Source organism: Mercenaria mercenaria, unplaced genomic scaffold, assembly GCF_021730395.1.
Source record: "Mercenaria mercenaria strain notata unplaced genomic scaffold, MADL_Memer_1 contig_2840, whole genome shotgun sequence".
Taxonomy (NCBI): domain Eukaryota; kingdom Metazoa; phylum Mollusca; class Bivalvia; order Venerida; family Veneridae; genus Mercenaria; species Mercenaria mercenaria.
In genome coordinates, this window is record NW_026460924.1 from 27,898 (window position 1) to 38,550 (window position 10,653).

At 34.5% G+C, this 10,653-nt stretch overlaps 1 protein-coding gene across 2 annotated transcripts; it reads right to left on the reverse strand.

The window, feature by feature from the left end:
* Positions 1–654: 654 nt before the first annotated feature.
* Positions 655–7,900, reverse strand: LOC128552484 (uncharacterized). Of its 2 annotated transcripts, XM_053533532.1 has the most exons (6): positions 7,786–7,900; positions 5,633–5,791; positions 5,280–5,411; positions 4,831–4,966; positions 1,707–1,802; positions 657–1,327 (listed from the first exon to the last, which is right to left on the reverse strand). In XM_053533532.1, the coding sequence occupies exons 4-6, from the start codon at positions 4,913–4,915 to the stop codon at positions 1,146–1,148; spliced, it is 363 nt and encodes a 120-aa protein (XP_053389507.1). In that variant the 5' UTR covers positions 4,916–4,966; positions 5,280–5,411; positions 5,633–5,791; positions 7,786–7,900; the 3' UTR covers positions 657–1,145. The 2 variants fall into 2 exon arrangements, with proteins under 2 accessions (XP_053389508.1, XP_053389507.1); XM_053533533.1 differs by lacking the exon at positions 5,280–5,411 and having other exon boundaries at positions 655–1,327.
* Positions 7,901–10,653: the final 2,753 nt, after the last annotated feature.

The window sequence follows — 10,653 nt, forward strand, 5'->3', positions numbered from 1 at the left end:
ACAAAAAACTTAACACTTTAAACACTTTATACGATTCCGGTTTCTGATATACCAGTTATCTTAGTCACAGATTTAAGACGTAATTTTTGTTGGAACCCCCTCGAAATGTTGTTGTGAAACGGTACTAAACTCAAAAGAAAGAAACGAATGAAAATGACTGCATCCTTGAGATGAACTTTTTCACATTGTATGTCTTGTATATTCAAAATAGTCATAAGCCGTTTTTGCTTTCGTGTATGAAAATCTGTGTTTAATTGCACTACAAAATAATTGCAGATAAAGCCTAACATTTCCGGTTGTACCGCACATTTATTTTGTCCGAAAGTTTAAATATATGATTTTCAACATGTACTTTACACTGAAGGAATAGCCGTTGAATAATAATAACTATTTATGTTGAATGCGTTCAAAAAATATTAACTATTTTCTACGAAGCTAGATCTACATAGATGTAGAACTTAAATACTCTTACGTACTATACCAGACATTATTATACGCTGACTATGATGCTAATGTGTAATAGATCGGTAAATATATCTTTTTCAAACAATGAAACTTCAATGTAACTATACGTTTTAATTCTGTTACTGAATAGTAAGTAACCGGTTTTGTAGTACATGTGGGCTTATTGCTAAACACTTGCTGCTTCTCCCACCAGCAAAGATTAAACATTTTAATTCGCATTCATATCTCTGCTCAAAGGTTATCTGAGGATTTTGAAAGAATTATAAACTATTTACTACTTGCTAATATTGATATATTTGAACAAATATTCTGATACGCAAAAGTCATCATGTTCTGGTGTACAAATTTGCTATTTTCACACTTGACAAAGTACTTACATTTGTAAATTAAAATTAAGGTTATGACAATCTTTATTTACGCAACTACAATAAGCCAAATGAATGAGGAAATATTCTCCAAATTTGTTAATGTGTGGGTTTTTTTTATACATTCATCAACACTGCAATCTATTTTGAAAATTTAATTTAGATATTGTTTTGTATATGCGAAGGCTATATACTTTTAAGATTATGTGAATATTTAAGCTGTTTATATTAGTCGCTTGTATATGAATAATTGTGCTACAGGTGATAATATTTGTAATATTACATTTTATGACGAGGTCAACCGCGTATCAACATTCACAAAACTTGATAGCACCAAATTATTCCATCTAGATCGTAATAACATCCGGAATATATGTCACGTGATATCTTCCTCCACCTTCCATCCGTCTCCAATTTGTCCATCAGAGGCTCAAGATCTGTATAAGCAATTCCGTCAGTCACAAGATGATGTCTTGTTGTCAGAACAATGTACCCACCTGTAAGTATACATGTCCTTATAATCCTCACATTGCTCATCTCTTAACATTTACATTCATGAAGTGTTTTATATAAAAGGAAAAAACATTAGTAAAGAAATAATTTATAGCAACGTTATATGACGTCCGGTTTATTACTCCTCGGGTAAATGAAGTCCAGCATAATATATATTAAAATATTTCAATGAGCATGTCAGAATGAAAACAATCAAGGCCTTCTTGTGATTTATCGTCTAATTTACCACGGTCCTGAGTTCAGATGCGTAGGAATTGAACCACGAGGGCGTTAAATATACAGCTTGAGCTTCTTTGTTTAACTGGCAATCAAATCCAGCCATGTTAGAATCAAATTCTTCATTTTAGCACTAGTTTAAGTTACCTGGTTTAACAAGCCTTATCATTTCAAATAAAGCTTCACTTGGCACATGGGCAGCCTCGCCATAGATACCACTGCCAACTAGAGCATCGTACGTGTCTGCAAAATATAGAAATACAATAAATATATTGATGATTATCGCAATAAGAAGGACATATCTTCTTCCATATGAAATTTATTTAACTTGTGACGTTTAGGTCGAACGGGTTCGCACAACAACGGAGCTACTTTTATATCTTTAAATCTAACCTCTGTTCGGCTGCGGGAAATTCATGAGGACCAATTGCCAAAGGAAGGCTAAACAACATACCTTCTTGCATACCAGACGGGGATTTCCGGTATTTTTACCGGTGCTGGAAAAATCCATCTTACACCCCGGGGTGTAAGATGACTCTCGTGCTTTAAATGACGTATTACGAACTACATCTATGTAGAAGATTTATGTAGTTATTTATATTTTATTTCGAAAAACGGAATAAAAATCCAATACCTTGACAGTTCCTCTTTGTTCTTGATAGTGTATTTCTCGATTCAAAACACGTTATTTTATCAAAAATTCATAACGTTACGCTGGAACTGATAAAACAAAACCGGAACTAAACAGTGTTATTTGTCTTTTAAACGTCATGACGTCTTTCCTGTTTACGGACGTTGATTTCCCGCGCTTTGTTTAAATACGCTGCTATAAGAAATAGTTCTAAAAAGAAAGCCGTTCGACTGATTTTATCTTTATTATTATATCTTGATATCGGTATGCAAGAAAAAGATTCTGTCACTGGTTATAGGTGCAGATGGGAATATCCGGCTCTCGGGTAACTGTTTAGGTGGTAACTCGGTAGGAACCTCGTTACCGCCTAAACAGTTACCCTCGAGGCCGGAAATTCCCATCTGCACCTATAACCAGTGAAAGAATTTTATAATGTTGTCAACAGTTTGAATGGATAAGTCTTTTAATTATGATATATTTTTTATAATAAACTACTACATGTATTTAGCATTGTATGTTATGTTTTAAACTTTAATAGTATAATGAAAACTCGACAATCATGACCTAATATGTGGGTTAACTTACTTACGAATAAATCTGGGAAAATCTCTTTGCAAAGTATACTTTGAAACTATACAACGAACAAGAAAAAACTTGTCTTTAACACAATGTAAAGACTTCTGTCCTTTTTTCCCGTTCAGACATTTCGATCCTTAATTCATTTTCACAGTTTTATGTTTAACTTTTTGGCTTATTAGCCCAGTAAACAAATCTGGAATATAACTGCTATATTGTTGGAATAGTGTTAATACTGAAACATTCAATTCTATTATCCTAGTAATTAGTTATTTCGTTTAAACGAAATAACTAATTCGTTTAAACGAAATAGTAATAACGAAATCATTTCGTTTAAATGAAATAAAAAAAAGTCTCACATTACCTAAGTGGAAAAAAAGTGCGTAACATGTCACTTTAGGGGCACCGTAACTATTCAATGAATGAGGGAGCTATCCTACTGCCCGGGAGAAGTAATTAAGTGGTCGATAAAACAAATCAATTATTGGATTTGTTACTGACCCTCTTCGCCTCGCCCTCTATAAAGCATACTGACCCTACATATTTCCGCAGAGGGTCAGTAACAAACCCAATAATTAATAATATAGACCCCTGTTGCCAGAGCAATCCGACCTATTATGACTGCGTTACAATTTTGAGGGAATGTACAGCAGATTAAATGCAGGTTCAGATGCCTCTTTAAGGTATGAGGGTTCACCGCCCGATGATACAGACAGTCTCTTAAAAATAATGTGTTTAACCATGCAACAATATGTAATGATGTGTTTCTCTCACACTGTCTGACTGTAATAAATGCTTAAAAATGGGTATCGAATATTGACATGGAAGATGATCTGATGAAAAAATACATGAACTTTATTGTTATTCATTTGGTTACATTTTTATTCAGAATAACGCATGTTTATTTCGTGTAGTGACATCTACAGATTCCCAAGGGATTTGTTGGTAGCCGAACCCGTGAGGGTACAAACGTATCCCCGAGGGATTCTAAAAATGTTATAACACGAAATTAACATGCGCTAACGTTATTCTAGCACAAAACATGTATAAAAGCAAAAATATAATGGATATATTGCCCACCAACGTCATTAAATGTCCATGAAATGCGCGGGAACGTCAGCGATGTCTGATCAAGTTGACGTCATTTCTTTCGAATTATCCGTCATGGGGCCGCAGTACCTTACGCTTTGCCATGGAACGCACATATAGAGAATAATAGGCTAGTGCCGTAGATGAGAAAGTTTATCTGGCGAGGTGGAAGAGGTTATCGGGTGAGCCGAAGGCGAACCAGATAACGTCCGGAGCCGAGCCAGATAAACTTTCTCCATCTTAGGCACTAACCTATTGTTCTATTTATCTTGTCATTACTTCATTTTCCAATATTTGGCAATTTATTTTACAAAAATAAGTGTGCGACAACCGTTTTAATGACGTCATATTCGTAATGACGTCACTTATATAATGACGTAATCACCGACACAGTAATGTGGTTACAATTAAAAATCGCAATAACTTCTTCGTTTTTGAATAAAAACTCATAATTTGACCACTCTATTTTCTTAGTTCGGACATTTCCAACACAATGGTGATGGTTTCAATGCAAAATTTCTTACGACAACAATATCGATCATAAGGTCACATGATCAACTGACCGTATATCACTGGTCACGTGTCAACTGACGGTATATCAAGAAAGATATACGGCACCCTGACATCGGGTCGAAAATACTGCAAGTGACAGGATAAATATAAAAAAAGTGTGTTAACAGCATGTTTTTACAAGCGCGAGAATCTCTTTGTTAACGAAAGTTTACTCTTCTGTTAAAACACAACTTAAAAATGACAAAATAGCAGTTTTATGCTAGAATGTAATCTATAGTTATCTGTAAAGGTTAACGAACGATTTTACATTGATGGCAGTATGTTACGCAGTAACAGCCTGTCTTATCCATATTAGATGCAGAGAGAAACATCCGATGGTTTCATTTAAATGACTAAATAGTCATTTGATTGTTACAGGGTTGCATTTCATGGCAAATATGATGTACATCAATGTATACTTACCTGCAGGTATTGTTGTAGGATTCTTTGACAGAAATTCTATGTAATAACTTTCATAAAGATCGTACTTTCTTGCTTCCTTCAACATATCTTCTGAAGGATCTAGAGCATCAATATGCCGAAATCCGATTTGGATTAGCTGTAATAAAGTTATGTTAATGCAATATTTATTATTCTAATATGAAGAGTACATGCACATTTCCGTTAAAATACGGAAATCCTACGTCGTATCGCGAGAAAGGGTGCTACTATATAAAAGATGTTTCAGAAGCGGAATGATATAATTCACGCACATTGTATAGTTTAGTACGTCACGTCAACCTACTTTATTTGGCGTCATACTAAAAGCGCTTCCCTATTTCAGCAACTTGTTTACATAAAAGACGTATTAGAATAGAAATTATATACAGCATAACCATGTTTGAAAAAAAATAATGAAACAAAATCCTTACATGTTTTGCGAGGCTACCTGTCCCTGCACCTACATCAATGATTCGAACGTCTGCTCGTTCTTCCGGTGAGATACAAGAACTTAAGTATTCTGATACTTTCGATTGAAATGTGACACCCGCCTCCTTATATTCCTGCAATTAATTACATGCTCTTTAAATAAGGCACTTTTGTGCCTGTTTTAATGCATGTGTGTTTTGCTGTATCTTACTACGCGTGATCTATAGATGCGCAGCTATTTCACTTGTAATTTAAAACATGCAAACTATCTTTATATACTCTGAAATTCATACCAGCACATATCCTTTTTGTTCTTTGATATCTGTAATAACAGAATAAATTCTCTGTGAAATACCTGCTCTTATGTTTTTGCCCAGATAGTGTATCCAGCTTGAGATTCCTCCACGCTCACTCCTTTGGCGCTTGTAGCTCTTACACGATCAGTTACGATTCTACTAGACATGGTTGACACCGTGACAGTGGAATTCTTGTAGACTGGACTTTTTCAAAACCGCTATATATTAAAATATGAAGAGGATAAGTTTAAGGTTTATGAATAACACTCTTCAGCCGTTGCTGTATGAAGCAAAGTGGACCCGTATCAATATACGAAGAATTGTTTTAAATGGTCAAGTGTAAACAAATATATATAAATGCTGAATAAGAAAATGTACAATTTTCAGGAAACATTTGTCAGAGACGATCAGTTGAAAATCTAGTCTGATATCTCTCATGCGCAAAATAGTCATTTTGGTTTTCTGCGCATACGATGAACTAATGATTTGCTGTCCGTGTTTAAATTTTCGAAACAATTTTTTATCAAATTTTGAATCGAAACAGGAAATGGTATAAAAAAGAAAATGAATGCTACGTGTTATCGCCATTATTCGATGTTACTGCCGAGTCGTTTTCTGCATGGACGCAATGCTAAAATACGCGAGTGATTAACAAAGATGAGATGTATGAATTACCAGGCTTTCCAGTGGTGTCTATAATCTCGGTTTAGTAACTATGTTTTCAATTTCCATTTTCGAATAGGTATGTTGTATAAAATATGGAATAGACATCAGCGTAAATACACGATATGACATTACAATTGTATGATGTTTGCGAGATATTTCAGTACCATACTTCAGTCGGTGCGCGCATTTCAGATAATCTTAATGCAAGTGGATTAGACGTGGTCTCTCAGGTAAGTTTGACTGTAATTAAAATTGAAAATCCGTTTATAGCACTGAAGGCTACCTTCCATCCTACTACCCACTCACATTCTTTAATGAAGTTTATTAGTACAGTGAGTAATTTTCAACAAATGATTTTACCACTATAACAATGTTGACATATTTTGACATCATTTCATGATTCAGACAGGCAAGTAAAGAAATTTTAGTAATCTTCAAAAGATTAACCAAATATAAATCAAGTAAAATAAATAAATTTGCAGTCAAAAAAATGTTACTCATTAAGTAGCACAATCACGCTAAATGAAACAGTATCTACAATACGGTGGAAACATTATCTGACAATGTATGAACCGTAATGAATGCCGCAAAGTAAGTTTTTATGTTGGATCACATTACTTGGTAATATGGGAATAAGTTGCAGTGTCATTAAAAGGGGGGGGGGGGGGGGGGTGGTGTCCCAGTTAGGTGTCTGCGCAAAATGTTTTTTGATTTTATTTATACTTTGTGGTAATATACCTACATGTATTAAGTTTCATTAACAAGTGTTACTGTTACCAGTTTTGACTTACTTTTATAGATATTCACATTTAAAGTGGGTGGGGTAATCTGACATGTGACCAGCCAGGAACACAATTTCTGTAAAGGAAAATGTTCCTGTTTTATATAAAAACAGCATATACCAAAGTGTGTTTTTCATAACATATATCCTATTTTTTCCTGGGAGAGCCCCCACAAACCTTCCTATTGAAACAACATGCCAAACTAACCCCTGTCGGCACTTTGCCTTTACCGTTCGAAGTTACCTTACAACCACGAACAAACGCGCGTACTCATTTAACTCGATAAAATTTAGTCTCTCGCTACGGCCACGGATACTTCTTAGCAATATTCAAGAAAGACAAATAGGAAAGTGTACCAGTGGGACATGATGTCTTCATCACTAGCAAGAGTCATGATAACTATGAGACTCACTCGATATCATCATAGCGAAAAAATATAGAAATATTCGTTGGTGATTTATAGTTACTAAACTTGATCACATCGGGAAGAAAATGAAATTTTGTCAAGTTATGCAGCCAGTGTCGTTCGGTTTGTATTACCCTAGGTTTCATTCGTGTGATACGAACCTGCTGATACTTGTTAACAAGGTGTCTACACATTAAGCAAGAATAATATTTAATATTTTCATCATCATCATTTTTTATAGGGTGTTTTGTCAACTTTAGTCATATATGCATCAATTTTCTAAAATCTTGGTATGAAAGCTAAATACTGTATACTTAAAAGCACGGTTATAAACTAACAAATATATCATATGACTTACCTTTGTCAAAACATATATATCTATCCTCGATCAGGATATAATGGTAAATGCCTTAAAAAAGTTTAGTATTGCTCTTATTTACACACTGAACTAGAAATCTAATTTCAGGATTGGATAATTCTCTATCATTTTACGAAACTGATAGCGGTTCAATAGTTTTCGGGTTTCAAGTACTGTAATTACCGTTTTTGCCTGGGATGGATGTCACCTGAGCTACTTTGCACACGGTCTGTATCTGATATATTTGATTTGCCAAACATGATAAGTTTATATTACCTGTACTGATATATCAAAATAAGCCGAAATGATACATTTTACATACAACCTTGTAGTATGCAGTCAGTTTAAAATGTTATATCCAATGACTGCATTCAAAGTTGTAGTTTACTTTTATCCCACAATTTCAAGATAATCATTTGCTGGTTTTCCCTTCTTTTTTTCTTTTGGATAAAATACTCCGTTCTCAGAGAAGGTACAAATACTTACTGAGTATTTGAAACAAGTTAATACTTCCAGTACAGATTTATGTAGAAACAGAAATTTTATTTTATGCTAACTAATGAAATACTGTATTCTATCAGTTAAATATTTTCATATCTCATCGCTCACACTGTGAAAATATGAAATCTATATTTTCACACTGTAAGAGATATGAGCTCCGCCCCCTCATACATTGTGTATGAATTTTAAATTATTTGCTTAAAACAGGATGGAAATTATAGTTGCGTTTTGTTCTTTATAGTATATTTCTCGATTCAAATTATTTTACTTAAAGAGAATTTCAAACCGTTATGCAGCAAAATATAAAACAAAATGGAACTTTGTTGCATGCGTCTTTATAACGTCACATCACGTCTGACGTCATGTCTGTTTACGCGCGTCTGTTTCCCGCGCTGAGATTAAAACAGTTGCAAAATGCATTTCTCAACGTAATTGAGCATAAAATAAAAAGAAAATTTGTTTGTTTTTCGTGAATATGGAATATATCTCACCTCGAAGTGAGAAAATTTTCACATTTTCACTCGCGCTACGCGCTCGTGAAAATATTTGAAATTTTCTCACTTCTCAGTGAAATATATTCCATATTCACTCAAAACAAACAAATATCCTCTATATATTTACTGTTAAATTACGAATGGCCATGATGTATCGACAAATATAAGATATATAGCTTCTATAATATTATTTATGACCAGGTCTGGAAAGAGCACAAACCAAATTCCACTTGTATGGGTGAAAGTAAAACAAAACTCATACTGAATGAAAACGGGCATTTTAATTATACAAAATGCCATAAAACATAGACAAGATAAAATGGTAAGAATATTAACTAGATTTAGCAAAAAATATTGCATCAAAATACTAAGTTACTGAAACCCATAGCTGGGCGCTACAGAAACCGCCAAAAGGAACGCCGCCCAGAAGGAATTTGTATGTGCTCGAGTCAGCAAAGTTTTTTATTGGCAAGAACTTGTACGTATATCTTAATAAATGTAACGAAGAATTGCATATATACACTAAGCAAATGAAAAACAAGTAACATGTGATCATGGGTAAGATTAGTTATTGTACATAAAAACCAATTACATGAACCTATATACACAAAAAATTAATCCCAAAGCCTGGCGGCTGCTTCAAACAAACCGCCTTTTTAGAAAGGATCTAATAATGTTACATTTAGAGGACACATAAAAAATCACAAAAATTAAAAACCCGCCGTGTCGCGGGAAAATAATATAAAAATCAATGAGAATCAAGCGCAAGATAGCTGCAACCGTAAGGGAATGAAACTTTTTCAAGACAAGAAGTATTCTATTTACATGTATGCATGTACTCCCCACATGAGTCATCTAATATTAGCAAAGACATCTAAATCAAACACTATATTTCTTGCTATGTACCTTTATACGAAACAAGGTAAAATGATTGATCTGTTACATCTTAGTATTTAACCACAAATCAAATTTATATACATATATACATGTACATGTGAAATAATAAAAATGAAGTCAAACAAAATATATGTGGAATTGCTCAAGTAATGGAGGCAATGGCATTGTTTTTTAATGATACAGAACTGTTAACATTACTTATGTAATACTGTCCCTCAGTCCTGTACAGATTTGTTAAACAATGATTTTGAGCTTCTCTACATGTCAATTAGTAGGCTGCTTCAGACAGACCTAATATTAATAAACAAGAGGCTGACAAAGATTAGCTGCCGCAGACAGACCAACCTTAACAAATACACATTAAAAAGCTACTTTAATCTTGAGTCATGTAGCTTAGAACACAAATCTAACTGCTGACAACAGCTGCTTCAGTCAGACTGTCGCCGTATTAACTGACAGACTTGGTCCTATTATTATAATCTGTTGTCAGCAAATAGGCCTGACAAAACAAACCAAGACCATAATCAAACTTGAGGCAACCGAATGTACTTTTTATAGGCAGACGATTTCCACCGGCCCAAGGCCTGAATATTGGTTGGTGAGTAATTGCATTGCTGGGCTAGCGTAGCGCCACCTATCCGAAACGAGTGTGCGGAATATCTGCCCGGGTCAAGACCACATTCCTCGACACAATGCCGAAGTACATAACCAAACTGACCAGTAGTGACTGGCTCTCCTTGCTTGTGACAAAACAAAGGGCCATTTACATAAGAGGAATGACGCATATATTGCAATAAAGCCCGTACAGGACAAATGTTTTTGAAATGCTGCTTACGCACGGCAACCTGAGCAGTACGACCCTGAGAGTGTTTGAAATGTTCAAGATGAAAATGTATCATAACTGGTTTGTCCTTATTATCACGTTCAATGGTAACCTGTCTGCGCATGACCATGTTGCATTGACCTGACGAAGACA

What these genes read in the sequence shown, in the direction of transcription:
- LOC128552484 (XM_053533533.1), bottom strand. Translation starts at nt 4,915, where the DNA reads ATGTTGAAGGAAGCAAGAAAGTACGATCTTTATGAAAGTTATTACATA. An exon ending in TCCTACAACAATACCTGCAG is followed by an intron (nt 1,803 to 4,830) that starts GTAAGTATACAT and finishes TATATTTTGCAG; the next exon opens with ACACGTACGATGCTCTAGTT. An exon ending in GATAAGGCTTGTTAAACCAG is followed by an intron (nt 1,328 to 1,706) that starts GTAACTTAAACT and finishes GTATACTTACAG; the next exon opens with GTGGGTACATTGTTCTGACA.